Source organism: Macrobrachium nipponense, chromosome 1 (genome assembly GCF_015104395.2).
Source record: "Macrobrachium nipponense isolate FS-2020 chromosome 1, ASM1510439v2, whole genome shotgun sequence".
NCBI classification, from domain to species: domain Eukaryota; kingdom Metazoa; phylum Arthropoda; class Malacostraca; order Decapoda; family Palaemonidae; genus Macrobrachium; species Macrobrachium nipponense.
In genome coordinates this window covers 88,256,690-88,271,811 of record NC_087200.1, presented here as the reverse complement: position 1 = coordinate 88,271,811, position 15,122 = coordinate 88,256,690, and the positions used below count along the sequence as shown (strand labels likewise).

General features: G+C 42.3%; 1 protein-coding gene across 16 annotated transcripts in view; it reads left to right on the top strand.

Moving 5' to 3' along the window:
* LOC135219441 (leucine-rich repeat serine/threonine-protein kinase 1-like) overlaps nucleotides 1–15,122 on the top strand; it is a 940,187-nt gene that overhangs the window by 690,048 nt on the left and 235,017 nt on the right. For all 16 annotated transcript variants that reach the window (XM_064256227.1, XM_064256225.1, XM_064256224.1 and 13 more), the window contains 2 exons: nucleotides 3,819–4,036; nucleotides 14,523–14,795. In XM_064256227.1, the coding sequence (XP_064112297.1) occupies nucleotides 3,819–4,036; nucleotides 14,523–14,795 (491 nt within the window). The remainder of the gene's footprint in view (nucleotides 1–3,818; nucleotides 4,037–14,522; nucleotides 14,796–15,122) is intronic.

Genomic DNA, 15,122 nt, shown 5'->3' with positions numbered 1-15,122 from the left:
ACTTCTAAGTTTTGTCGCGATCTGGGGATCGTGATAAACTACGAGAAGTCCGATCTCGAACCCAAGCAGAGATGAAGTACCTGGGTATGCTGATCGATACGGTAGCAGCTCAAGTCCGCCCCGCAGACTTGAGGATCAGCAAATTCAGGGAGGCAGCCGGCCGGTTCCTGTCTCGGCAGGAACAGGCAGCTCAGCAATGGCAAGTCGTGATCAGCCACCTGTCGTCACTCGAGAAGTTAGTTCCCTCACGGACGTCTTCACCTCGGTCTCTCCCGTGGAGACTAAGGGAGAGTTGGTCACAGGTAAAGGATCCACCTTACTTCCCCGTGTCCATCACGGAGAAGGTGAGGCAGGACCTAGCCTGGTGGGCTCGACGACAGGAACCTCTTAAGAGGGGTGCCTCTACGCACTCCCCCCCCGGAGAGCATCGGTGGTTCAGTGGTAGAATTCCTCGCCTGCCACGCGGGAGGCCCGGGTTTGGTTCCCGCCGATGCACCATGCTGCTGTTCTCAGACGCATCGACCGAGGGATGGGGCGCACACCTGGAGGAGTTGCTGGCTGCAGGTGTGTGGGACCATCACGACAAGCACCTTCACATCAATGTCCTAGAACTCAAGGCGGCGTTTTACGCTCTCCAAGAGTTCCAAGACCGCTTGATGGGACACTCGGTGGTGTTGATGTGCGACAACACCACAGTAGTGGCATACGTCAACAAGCAGGGGGGCCTAGTGTCTCTCCCGCTACACCAGTTGACTGTGCAGGTGCACGAGTGGGCCACGGCTCACTCGATAGAGCTGTCAGCACGCTACATTCCAGGCAAGAGGGTTGAATAGTAGCAGACAAGCTCAGCCGTCGTGATCAGGTAATAGGGACCGAGTGGTCCCTACACCCAGAGTGGCGGAAAGGCTCTTCAACCTGTGGGGGCGTCCGGTCATAGACCTGTTCGCCACCCGGCACAACAAAAAACTTCAAGTTTTTTGTTCAGCCGTGCCGGACCCATGGGCAGCTGCAGAGGACGACGCTCTTCAACACCCCTGGGACAACCTCTTCGTCTACGCCTTTCCTCCCTTTTGTCTGATTCGGAAAGTGATCAGCCGAGCGCTGGTCACTCCCAATCTCAGGATGATCCTGGTGGCTCCCAAACGACCTCAAGCCGTTTGGTATCCGGACCTGCTGGCTCTTCTTGCGGAAGAACCGAGAGAGATGCCCCACTGGCACAACCTTCTAGCCCAGCCACACGTAGAGCGGTACCACCGAGCAGTCCAGTCCCTACAACTTCACGGCTGGCTGTTATCCACCATCTCTTGCGAACGAGAGGCTTTTCTCGGCAGCACAGCAACAGAGATGGCTGGACACGTCAGACAGTCCTCTGCAGCTGTGTACCAGGGAAGTGGGCTGTCTTACTGTGGTTGGGGTGTCGTAGACGGGTCTATCTCCTCTCAGAGCCACTCTTCAGCAGGTAGCGGATTTCCTCTTGTGTTTCTTCGCCGAGAGAAGCTCCTCTCAGTACCCACAGTTAAAGGATATAGAGCCGCCCTGGCGCTCGTCCTAAAACTGAGGGGACTGGACATCTCGAACTCGTTCGAGATCTCCTTGCTAATGAGGAGTTTCGAAAGGTCTTGCCCACCCAGGGAAACTCAGGCCCCCTGAGTGGGATGTGACTCTCGTCCTTAGGAGTTTGACTCGAAGACCATTCGAGCCACTCCGAGAGTCGTCAGACAGGATCTGACCCTCAAGACCCTCTTCTTGCTGGCCCTGGCATCGGCGAAGAGAGTAGGGGAACTTCATGGTCTGTCCTTCAATGTTAAACATTCCAGGGGCTGGGGATCTGTGACGCTCGATTTCGTCCCGAATTTCGTAGCTAAGACTCAGAATCCGTCGATCCCTGACGACAGGTTCGAGTCTTTCACGATCCCCTCCATAATGGATTTCACCACGACAACGATACGGATGAGATGCTGCTTTGTCCTGTGAGGGCGCTACGGCGCTATTTGAAGAAAACTCGACACCTCAGGCCTGAGTGTCGACGCCTCTTCGTTGCACTGGGGTTACCAAGAAAGAAGTATCCAAGAACACGCTTTCTTTCTGGCTGCGTGAGGTGATCAGGAGAGCGTACGAGGCTGATGGTAGTGACGACATCCGTACGCTCCGACCGAGAGCCCACGAAGTCAGAGGTATTGGACCCTCTTTGGCGTTCCGTAAGAACTTCTCCGTGGCGCAGGTTCTGAAGACAGGTGTCTGGGCCAACCAGACTACCTTCACGTCCTTCTACCTTCGGGATATTGCCCACAAGTCCTTGGATACTTTTTCCTTGGGACCTGTGGTGGCTGCTCAACACGTTGTGTAAGCTTACCCAGCACCCGAACAGGCAAGAACAGCATCGATTCCTGGTGTGACTGTAGGAATGAATGGTTGAATGAGAGTGCGACTGGCTTCTCTTCTCCATCTTTCTCTCTCTCTACCTGTGGGCGGAGAGGTCACGGTCGTCACCATGCTGGAAAGGAATTCGATGCAGGTAAGCTACTCGACCGAGCCCCAATCTATCCTTTAGTTAGGGATAGAAAGCAAATATCCTCCACTCCCTCCAACAAGGGGGAAGGAGTGGATGCCTACTTGAGACAAACCCATAACTTTATGTTGGCTCCAGTACAGGAACAAGTTCTTACAATGCTGGTACGAAGAGATACGCTTGCCTCTCTCTTAGTACTTGGCTCAGAGGTCTGACCATTGATCCTGCGGTGCACACCCCGATCAATCGGACAGAGGTTTGGATCCCTCCCTTGCTCTTACGACCAGGGAGGCATTCCAAGGTTGGACGAACACAGTCTGTTCACCAAAAAGACTCAGATTCCACCCACCAAGAAGTGAGTCTTCCTATTGTTAAGGACCGAGGGTTTGTATTACGTATCGGAACAAATGACAATTTGTCGAAAAATTGCATTTTTCCTAACTATACAAACCTGAGGTCCTTTACATATAGTCCCACCTCATACCACCCCTCACTCTGCAACTTTTTGCATGGGCCTAAAGTCAAAGTGATTCTTCCCCACCGCCTGCGCGCACGATCAGACAAGCAGTTAACTACCGTTCTCCCTCCTGTTCGATAAGCTTACGACCGTCCCAGCTGCCCGCTAGTTACCTCCTATTGTTAAAGGACCTCAGGGTTTGTTAAGTTAGGAAAAATGCAATTTTCGACAAATTGTCATTTTTCCATTCATTGGCAAGCTTTGTAGCACAATGCATTTGTTATCAGTAAAACAAACTCAGTGTTACACTGTTAAGTTCATTTTATAAAGATTGCCACACTGAAGTAATTTCATCCCTTATTAGAGCTGGTCATTATGGCTGTTTGATATGAAACATGCATGACAGCTCTTAGAATATAGAGAAGGCAGAATAATATTTACAGCTAAACATGTTTTATATGATTGTCCAATTTTCAGTCAACAACAAATATTAAGTCAAAGAAAGAAATTCTGTACAAAAAATATTGTCAGAATCCACAGCATTTCAGGTTATCCATATACATATATTGAGTTTGTAATGAGCTATAAAATATTAAGTCAGATCTAATCATTCGGTATGGTTGAGCTATTATAATAATAACAATAATAATAAGAATAATACAGGCAAGCCTCGGTTATCAGCAATCTGGTTTTATTGCGCTTGTCTAGCGACGACGATATCCAAATTTCCTGTGCCAATCTTGAATGATGTCATTAAGACTAGAATTTCCCATCCATAAGGAAACATATAAAGTAATGAGTTTATATGAGAAAAAATGTTTTGTGTAATAAAACATGATATTTCTTTTGCAGGAAGTCCAAAGAAGGAAGATGCTGAGACTAATGCAATAGCACCTCCAGAGACACCTGCCCTTCAAGTTACTCATCGTTCTGCCCCTCATGCTGCAATACGTCGATTATTGTTGATGTCTTATTTTCCATCTGGTTTCTGGTCACGACTCATAACCAGGATACTTGCTGATGATGCTGTCGTTGATATAATCAGAAATTACTTTGTCATGCCAAGAGAGGTATGTACTACTTAATTGACCGCATTTTTGTGATTTTAAGCATTTCCTTAGTAATGGGTATAATATTGATAGAAAGAAAATTTTTTATAGTTGTTTTGTAAATAGTGCTTTATGGATTAAAGGTAGATATAGATGTTACAGATTTTTATATGTAAAAATTAAAGATCATTTTGGGTAGGCTAAGCAAAGAATGGATAAATATGAATGGCTGTATCACGTTATAGATGAATTCTTACATGAGTGGGTGAGAAATAAGTGAGAGTTCATATTAAAGATAAATGAGAGAAAAAAAATAGGTTTTGACATAGGAAAAACCTATTTTTGGTAGTTGCTGTTGAGTCCTCAAGGAGTTAGCCTTCCATGGTCTAACCAGAGCTCCAGGTTGGCCATACATACTAGTAATGTCAAAGAATTCTCTTTTAGATGGTATTGTGTTGTAATGATAAACATTATAACATGTGATGTAGTATAAATGGACTCTGAGGACACTTTCTCTTATTCTCAGCAAATGCTGAACCCAGTTCACCTATGTCAAAAACCCACAAGAAGAAGAAGTGGCTATGTGCATATGTGTCATCATATTGTTTATGTACGACCACCCATTACTTTCTGTTGGTCAATGCAGCATGGCGCCATAAGTCAAGAAGACCCTGTATGTTATTTTATTAAGCCTAGGGTACTGTTTACATCTAATCCTAGGCTAATTCGACTAAACTGCCACTTAGTAGACCAACAACAGGATGTTTCCTAAATTGTTCTCTCTTAGCCTAGTACAGGCAGTCCCCGGTTTTGGTGGACTTGGTTAATGGCAATCCAGTTATATGGCGCTTGTCTACCATCATAAAATCAGCTATTTATGGCGCCATAACAGGCCAAGTTCCGGTTATCAGTGAAATAAGGTGCTGGCAATAGAGGTATAGTGTCATAACATACCTAACAGAGGTGCCATTAACCGAAACTTGGCGCCATAAGCGCCATAAATCACTGAATTTCGGTTAATGGTGGTTTACGCTTCAGCACCCCACCGAGAAAGAGGAAGATATGCAAATGCACATGGTGTGAAAAAAGTAAATAATTCTAAAAAATTTTCCACTACCTTCCACACGAAGTTGAAAATGACTATTTACAACCCCTTGCAGGGCCTCTTATACAAGAGTTGTAAATTTTAACGAGTTATACATGTTTTTTCTAATAAATAATTTTTTTTTATTTTATCAAATAAAAATTATAGCTCACACAATATCATAACAGATAAGAACTAAAATCAGTAACAAATTCTGAGAATACTTGTTATGAAATATTTACGTAAATTTATTGATATTGACGTAAATTTATTGAGATTGAAGATACAGTAACTTTTTTGGGTTAGTATGTATATACATGTCTTTTCTAATATTTCTTTGTAATTTTATTTGCAAAATTACAATTATAACTGACATACTATCATAAAAGATAAGAACTAAAACCAACAGCAACCCCAGGTTATATTTATGACCAAATATATAATAAGACATCATGTGAGAGAGAGAGGCAATTCTTCTCTCCTTGAAGTCAAGTACACAACTTACTCTGTCATGAGGTGCCCACTTTATCTGAACCAGGCTAAAAGTTGCTATTAATGAATTTATGGGCTATAGAAGTTCCACCTCTTTCCCACCCAATTTCCCCAAATTGATGACGAGTAATATTGTTACTCACCATGAGTAAATCTGTCAACCACCCAAAACCTGTTACTATTACTACTCATATAAGTATATCCATCCGTTAAGAGTTAAGGGTATGCACATAATAGCCCAGAGTACTAAGACAATGCTTAAGTATACAGGCTATATAAAAGGAAAATGTCTGTAGCCTTTTATCTAATCCTGAGGTCTTTAGTATAAACTTAGGCTACTGGTACTTAGGTCTATAACAGGATGTCTTTAAATCTTACTTACCTCAATTCAGGTTACTACCTAATCCAGGTTAGTGTAGTTCACCCTTAAGGATAATCCTAGGTTATAGGTGACATACAGTATCTACTACAATCTAGCTAACTTATTCTCACTGAACTGATGTAGACTGTAGGCTACTGCCTAGTAGGCTATTGCAGTCATCTATATCTGAAAGAATTATATATGTATTAATAATAATTGTGGAACATTTCTTTAAATAAAACTTCTAAATAGTAGAATAAATTCTTCAAAACAATTTGTACTTTTACTAATAATGATCAGAAATTGTGAGAAGTGCTGATGTGTAAACTAAAAAATCTTTAATTGGAACTTGAAATTATGTCCTTAGCTTTGACTTTGGATGTTTCCTTGATCCTCAGTAATGAAATTAGAGAAGCAAAGAGCTTAAATTATGGAGCGCTGGTTTCAGTACACTATACACATACCAACTAGAAAGTTAATGGCTTCTTGGTCCATTTCTGGTCATATGTAAAAAAAATGACGGTGCACATGTGCATAGACACTTCTTGGTGGTTTTTGACATAGGTAAGGATAAGAGAAGTACCCTCTTATCCCAAGTCCATTTATACTCCATCATATGTTATAATGTTTATCATTACGACACAATACCTGGTCACAAGGCCAATAAAAGAGAATTCTTTGACATTAGTCTATTCACCATGGAGCTCTCGTTAGACCATGGAAGGGTAACGCCTGGAAGAGAAGAAAGCAATTACACTATCAAAAACATATTTATGATACATTGCATTTGGAAAGGCTGTTGGAATAGGGAACACTGGAAAACTGTGAAATAACAATGACAGATTGTACTGTTTAATGAAGTGAAGGAATGGTTTTTTTGGTGGTAAAGAGATGGGTTTAATATGGCCAGATAGAAGTAATTTATGCTAAGTACAGTACAGGCGGCCCGCAGTTAACAGCGCAATCGCTCAACGGCGAATCGGTTTTACAGCTGTCGTCAAAAATATTCATTAAAAAAATAAGGCATTTTAAGGTATTTTTACGGCAAAATTTTTGGTCAACAGCGCCGCTAGCTTTGTTATGTCTAACGAGTACATATATTTGTAGAAATACCGTTCAGCCCATAATGGTTATGCAAATGATATTAAAAAATTGTATTGAGAGTTATTACATAAGTATTAGGGTAAAATATATGCCTCTGACGCTGTTCTATGCTGAAAATATCGAGCTATAGATGTGCTGATTTATAAATGTTCATGCTTTTATATTTAAAATGTGTATGAAAATGTATTACATATAGGTATTTTTATTTCTGCACATAAATATGATACAAAGGCAGTTTTTGAAACTGCCCTTCACATTATCAAATATGTTTTTTCATGTTCATTCTTGTAAGCCGACGCCTGCCGCTATTCCGAAAATATCAAGTTAAAAAAAGTGCAAATTTAGTGATCGATGTGTTGATTTTATAAATGTTCATGCTTTAATGGTTAAAATGTGTATGTAAATGTATTATGTATAGGGTATTTTTAATTCTGCGCAGAAATATGGTACTAAGGCAGCTTTTGAAACTGCCCTTCACGTTATCAAATACGATGTTTTTTCATGTTCATTCTTGTAAGCAGCTGTCTGCCGCTCTTCCGAAAATATCGAGTTGAAAAGAGTGCAAATTTAGCGATCAATGTGTCGATTTTATAAATGTTCATACTTTTATGTTTAAAATGTGTATGAAAATATATTACATATAGGGTATTTTTATTTTTGTACATAAATATGATACAAATTAAGGCAACTTTTGTAACTACCCTCCACGTTGTCAGAGAATGTTTTTTCATGTTCGTTCTTGTCCACCACTATTCCAAAAAATGCATGGTGTTATTTTATTATTTATGCATCTTTTCCATAAATCCTTTAAAAAGTTATACATTACTTCACTGTATCCAATAATATTGTATATATTCTCATATTATTGTATTGTGAAATACCACGGCAAATCTAAGCTAATATTCCACGGAGCGGCCAATGTTTTGGTTTCAAATCAGCTGATGGTGAACACGAGCTTGTTTCGCCATATTTAACGCAGTTCTGAGCAAACTTTCTTGCTTCTAGTTGGCATAAATGAATATTTAGATACTTGACTTATATGAGAGAAGGTTATTTTTCCTTATACGACATGTTTTTAGGTGGAAATATGAATTGAATATGTCTCGTTGTGATTGTGAACTTTTTTTTCGTTAACAGGTTATGATGGTGGCCATTTTATTGTGTAAAAAAATTATGTGATTCCGTTCGCAAATTTCCTTTATATCATCGTAATACGAACTTTACGTTATTTATCTTATATTGGCGTGAAACCAACAGTAAAATGTGTTCTTTCAAGCTCAGTAGTTTTGATTAAATGATTTTATCTCTATTTTATCTACGGTTGTGTTTGATGGCAAACGTTTACTGGAGTTTTATCCTTATTGCCGATGCACGATAATAGCCATTAGCAGCTTCAACAGTTTTCTCAGCTTCGGTTATAACTAGGTTTAAATTTAACAGTATATTTCCCGATTGATCTTTGATCTATAGCGAATAAAGTTATTACATTAAGATATCTCAGTTCTATTCTACATAACGTCATTTATAACAACTACGGTAATAGTGTACTATAGTACGATGATTGAAATACAAACCAAACGGATGTTAACGAATTCTGTTGTACTTAGAAAAAAAAAAGTCGTTTCATGTTCGGTTGTTCATGGCTGTACACGTTTATGCAATAAGTATAACGTTAAAACCATACATTCATCATTCTCTTTTGCTGTTTTTGAAATTATGTAACTAGAAGATGGGATAAAGTTAGGCTATTGTAATTTGGTCTCTCATAAAATCGGATTATCATAAGACAACTTATCATGACTTGAACACTACAGCTACCTGTACACTGTATAAAACCTTATTATATCTTTACATACTTTAGATACCCAAAGGATTAAAGCTAGGCTTTTTTTCACTTTACAGTATTTATAATAATATAATGTACTGTACTGTAAATTCTATAGATGTATACTGCATAAATATAATTTTACTTTCTGGGCTCAGCCCGTGTCGCTTCGTGAAATGTCCTTTTAGCACACATTTCTGAGGTAAATATTTCTAACATTACCAGAGAAAAAACTAAAATGGAATGTCAGAGAAGTCTGACTCGCTCACCTATATTTATATAAAAAGGTGTCGGTATGGTTTCTGGTGCGAGTGAAACCACTACCACGGGTCTCTTATCATTTAGATCCATCCTTCTACAAAATCCCCCTACTTGAGAGGGCCGACACAAGGCCCGCACCAGCTACTACTACTACTAGCGCTCCCGACGCCATCACGAGCGCCTTTAGTGGTCATCCTTTCCGTTAGCACCATCTTGCACACACATGTTTTTTCTTGCTGTGATTTTATGCTCACTTTTTTGGATTTATCCTATCACCATGGAACTTCAAGCCATCGCCGCAGCTAAGTTAAGTACTGCTAAAGTGTTTCACTTAATTTTAGCCAGCCAGGGTCTGTTAAACCGCTTTTATTTAGGTTTTAAGACGGCGCCCTCCTCTGCATGTTTATAGAGTTGTCTCAGGCGGCTCGCCCCACAAGTTTCATTATTTCATGCTTCTTCGGTCTCCCTTACCGTTGTGGCTTGAATTTAGCAGTACAGTATATATACCTACATTTTGTGCGTTGTACAAGATTTTACGTTGTGCTTTACTAGCTCACGGGGATTTCTAGCTCGGTTGAGCTCGTAGCCTACCTCACTCTTAGCTCAGTGTTCATGCATGCATGTTCCGTTGTTTAGGTCTGTTTAGGCTCCTTTAGGACATCTGTCCTTTCTTTTAGTCCTGCCACCCTGGCCGCCGCCCTCCGTACCTACGTATCGGCAGAGGCCAGCTCCCAAGTTGTTCGGCGCCCTCCCTTCTGGGTCAGCTAGCCTAGCTTCTCCAGGACATTGCTTTCTCTCTATCTGTTTATTTATCTTCTCTTTCCCGTGTTGTATTAGGCTATTTGTGCATGCTTGTGACGGTTAGAGGTAGCCCAGGCCACCTCAGACCGCCTGGCCTGTCTTACCGCGTGGTCTTACCACGTTCACGGTGAGCCAGGCGATCGCCATGAGCCACCCGGCTATGTCCCCATGCTTCCTTCCCACCACCATCCGAGCTCCCTCCCTTCTTCCCCCTCTACACGGGGGGGATACGGGAGTTAGCAGGGGCACATCCGAGGCTAACTCAGCCCTTACCGCTCTCACCCCTCGGTTCCAGGGGGGGTCTCCCGTGCGATCGGGCTCGGCTGGCCACCCGGCTCGGCCACGCTCGGACCTCCTTGGGTCCCGATCAGCTCTCTCTCACCCCCGAGTTACCACCCTCCCCCACCACTCCGGTGGTGGGTCCCCTTGGCTCTGCCAGTCCTTAGGTGTGGTGACTGAGAGAAGCTCCACCGCATGCGCCTTTCACATATTGCCTTATTTACATCTTATTGGTTTTGTTATTATTTGTTATTCTGTTTCGCTAAGCCGGCGGAGTTCCCGCTCACCATCCGGGTTCTCCTCCTGCCTGCGAGTTTTTGTTACGGCGGAGCTACGCTCCCCCGACTAGTTTTTTATCAGCCTCCTCATGCTCCTCCCCGCTGTCCTCGTACTCCTCGTTCCGGCATATAGGCAGGTAACTGGTTTGGTGAATCTCCTTATTCCAGTAACACGGAATCGTACTGAAACTAGTCTACCAGCTCTATCGGACACCCACCACTCACGCCAGGAGAGCAAGGGGAGGCTAACCCCTATGTCAACCACTCCGGTATCCTCCGGTGTCATAATAGTATATCACTTCCTGGACTTAGTCCAATTAGTCAGTGTCGATACTCATGTATCTATTCACTTACAGGCCACCCATTGCCAGGAATCTGGATGCAATGCTGTCCTACAGGACCCCCGTGGGCACGAGGTCTGCCGGACCCATGCTGTCTGCGCTATTCGCTTCGGGGACATAGAGGTCTGGCACCACGAGAGTTGCTCCATTTGTTATGATCTAGTAGATCAGTTTACCTCCGGAGTAAGTACCTTCTGGAGAACAACTGTTATATGATTTGGCCTATATGTATAGTCCTAATAAGTGATATATCTATATATAAACATATAATTTTAGTTTCCCTAGCTTAGTGTTTATACTAACCTTCTCTTACAGGCTGCTCAAGCCGTCAGGGACGCCGCGTCAACCACCTTGAAAGCCTGGGTCGGCGGGTTCGGGAGGAACGTCACCAAGGGGCAGCCCTACATCCTCGACAAGAAGATGGCTGCTCTGATCTTCCATGGCGGGAAGGCGACCTCCTACGTCGACCCGGCAGCGGCGGCCCCGCACATCGCCACCATCCAACACCAGGTGGCTCAAGCCTTGGCAGACCCGGGAAACTCAGAAATCATCAACAACGTGGCGACTCAATTTGGACCTCAAGCCCATGGCGGTAGGGGAAACAGGTAGGATGTTAGATGAGGCAGGTTTGCTAGGGGCCCAAGGGCTTCCCTTGGGTCCTTCTGGATCATCTTCCCCTATCCCTTCTACCTCTTCCTTCCAAGGATTTTCGGAGAGTGAACTTTCGGTCAGACTGAAATCCACCCAAGCTATCCCTAAAGTTAAGAAAAAGTGGGAACCTAAGACCCTTGAGAATACGCTGCCTAAGAAGACAGCGCCTACTGCTTCTCATAAGACTCCGGCTCACCATCCCGGAGCAGAGAAGCCAAAATCGTCGTCTTCTCACTATAAAGGGTCCAGAGGCAAGTCCTCTAGTGACAAAGCTCAGCTCCTGTCTGATCCTGAGCCTTTGACCTCTACAGGGACGCACCCTAAGACTCCCAGGGAGAAGCGGGAACCTAGTTCCTTTGACTCAGAGGCCTTCACTGCAAACATCATGCAGCAAATGGGGAGCCTAGTTGGAAACTTAGTCCAAGATAAGTTTCAGGAGATGCTTTCCCACATCTCATCTTCTTTTAAGGAGTCAGGCCAGTCGATCCGGAACATTTCGGAAAGGCTGGCATGTCAGGAGAACCTGATTGCAGGTCTCCGGGAGAACCCAATGGCAGTTCTCCCCCAGCCCGGTGTGGCTGCTCAGGCCATGCCGGACTACAACACCCTCCCTCCTTATACGACGAGCAATCCTTGGAGGATCTCGTCCTATGCCCCCTTTAAGGACGGGATGCTAACGTTGGCGGATTGTGGTACTCGAAGGCTTGAGGACTTCGAGTTCCACCCAGCTGACTTGCAACCCCCCTTCATTGGTTACGCCCGCCTTATGGAGGCAGCTATGAGGAGGGAGGATAAGATCCCCAAAGAGACCATAATCTTTGGTCGGGTCAGGCTCAGCGAGATTGGCTGAGGAGCCTAGAAGAACTGGAGTGCATCAACACCAGGATGCAAGCCTTCAAGAGCGCCTTTACCATTTTTGTGGTGGACGGAGAGACCCCCATTCCGTTCACCACAAAAGTGGCAGAGTTAACTCTACAGGCCGCAATGAGGGACGAACCGATGCCTCAGCTCCGGGAAACGGAGCCCACGTCTCTCCTCCTCCCAGGTACGGAAGACCTCTGGTCAAATCTTCCAGCCACCTTTACGGTAGGGAAGCTAAAGCCAGATTGTGCTATAACACAATTCAGCGAAAGGCTCCATAAATATAATTTTACTTATTGCACCATCGCGGGATTAAGGCGCCGTTTGACTGGTCTAGGACGCTGTCAACTGATCTAGAATTTTGAAAGAAGGTGTGCGGCGGCCGTAGGCTTTAAAATCGCCTAGCGTCGAAAATCACTTAGCATCGGCGGCCAGGAACGGAACCCCTGCCACTAACCGAGGGCCGCCTGTACTATCTGATTAGGAGCAGATTACTAATGATAGTATCAGTAATTATGTATTAGCTGTGTGGGTTGGAGATTTGGGATCTTTTAGGTGATCAATTTAACATGAAATGATTTTGTAATATTTCATTTAACATTTTTTTAGGAATAGTATATGCAGATTGTTGAAAATTTTAGATACAGTGGTACCTCGACATACGAAAGGCTCAACTTACGAAAAACTCGAGATACGAAAGCAAATACGAAAAATTTTACAGCTCTACATACGAAAAGTTTTCAAGATACGAAAGGTTGTTGCTGTAAAGTCCCGAGATTCGCCCGGACCACTGAGAACAATTTTAAAACTCCCGCGCTGCCAACAGAGTAAACTCGCCACCATCCTCCCGCTCTCCCATTGGTTCCTGGTGCTAGTCACCCCATAAGATCCTGCTCTCCTATTGGTCAGCATCTACCCCTTGTGCTTTAATTATTCTATTGGTAAAGGATGCTGTAAATTGAAAAACTTATTCATGCAATACATTTAATAAAAAAAAAAAAACATTAGGTAAAGATAGAATAAAGAATAGAAATGAATGGTTATTATACTGATTGGTAGTTTCAGTAGTTGAAGAGAGATAATGAAAATTTATGGCTTACTGTGTACTAGGAAAAGTGATTGCTTGGCGATCGTTTGATACTCGTAAGTGCTGGATGTTAACAGAAATTTGGAAGCTTTTTTTTTGTTTGTTTATTATAGTTAATGGTTACTTAACAATTATTTGAAATGAGTGCGTGCAATACATTTAATAAAAAAATTGTGAATTAGATATAATAAAATATAAAATAAATCAGACTGCTATCATCGAAGCCAAGAAATAAGTATTTTTTAGAATTCTTCTGTTTTAATATTACGTTACGTATATGTTTCATTATAGGTGTCAGTAACTCGGTATCTCCATTAGGTAAAGATAGAATAAAGAATAGAAATGAATGGTTATTATACTGTTTGGTAGTTTCATTAGTTGAAGAGAGATACTAATGAAAATTTATGGCTTACTGTGTCCTTGGAAAAGTGATTGCTTGGCGTTCGTTCGGTACTCGTAAGAGCTGAATGTAAACAATCAATTGGAAGGTTTTTTTTTTTTTGTGTATTATAGTTAATGATTAATTAATAATTATTTGAAATGAGTACATACTGGCATATTCTAAGCTTTTAGCTTCTTAGGTTTAGATGTCAGAATCATAGACTAGGCTACAGTAGCAACCGCTAACATAGGCTAGGCTTATTGCTAAGGGACATATGCTAAAGTCCTAATATATGCAGTAAAAATGGGGTTGAACATTACATGCAGTTGAATATTACTCAAGTATGTACAGTATTTTGCCTTTTTGGAGTCATATTTCTTCTGTCGGATTGGTGTCGTAACCTTAGAACATGTGTTGTAGGCCTGGAAATATAATTTACTGGGGTGTTTTTGGAGGGCTTGGAACGGATTAGCCATTTTACATGTAAAATGTGGTCCAAGATACGAAAACCTCATGATACGAAGGGCGCCTCGGAATGGATTAATTTCGTATCTCGAGGTACTACTGTATTATATATATACATCAGTAGATTATCTAGTTGTTTGTTTAGGGCCTCTAATTTAATAACTTTTGACTTTGTGGATTTTGTATGAACAGTTTATATGGTCTAGAATATAAAAATATACAATTTTACTTGCAGGTACTAAATGATCGGGACCTTTCCTCTATTCTGGGTGGCCAGGCTGAGTGGGTTTGCTGGCAGACAGGCATGGAGCTTCATTATGCTCATACTACTCTTTTCAGAATGAGAGAGGTTTTACCTGTTAATTCATATGGTGTTTCTCAAGGATCTTATGGTCCCCATACACCAAACAATGGTCCAAATCACTCCTCTCAGATAAATCATCATCTTTATGATTATAAGAGCATGCGTTTCCTAGTTCGACAGGAAGGAGTGTGGTCAGATGTTGAGGTGAGAACTGTGATATATTATGTTATCAATACTGATTATAGATATACTATAGTATGTAGTACAGGTTGAGAATCCTTTATTCAAAATTCCAGAAGTAGAAAAATTCTAAAATTCAGTTGTTTTTCAATGGCTAACATGACACTACACAGATGGAAAACTCCTCAAAGCATTGGAAAGTGCCCAGGCAGTGGGCAGCTGATCTCCTTTTCGTGAATTATGTATAATTGTGTTATTCCAAATTTTGATATAGTAAAAGTCTTTTGATAAAATTTATAGTACCATCACATTAATCAGAATTTGTAGTGCATTACATATTTACACAAGATT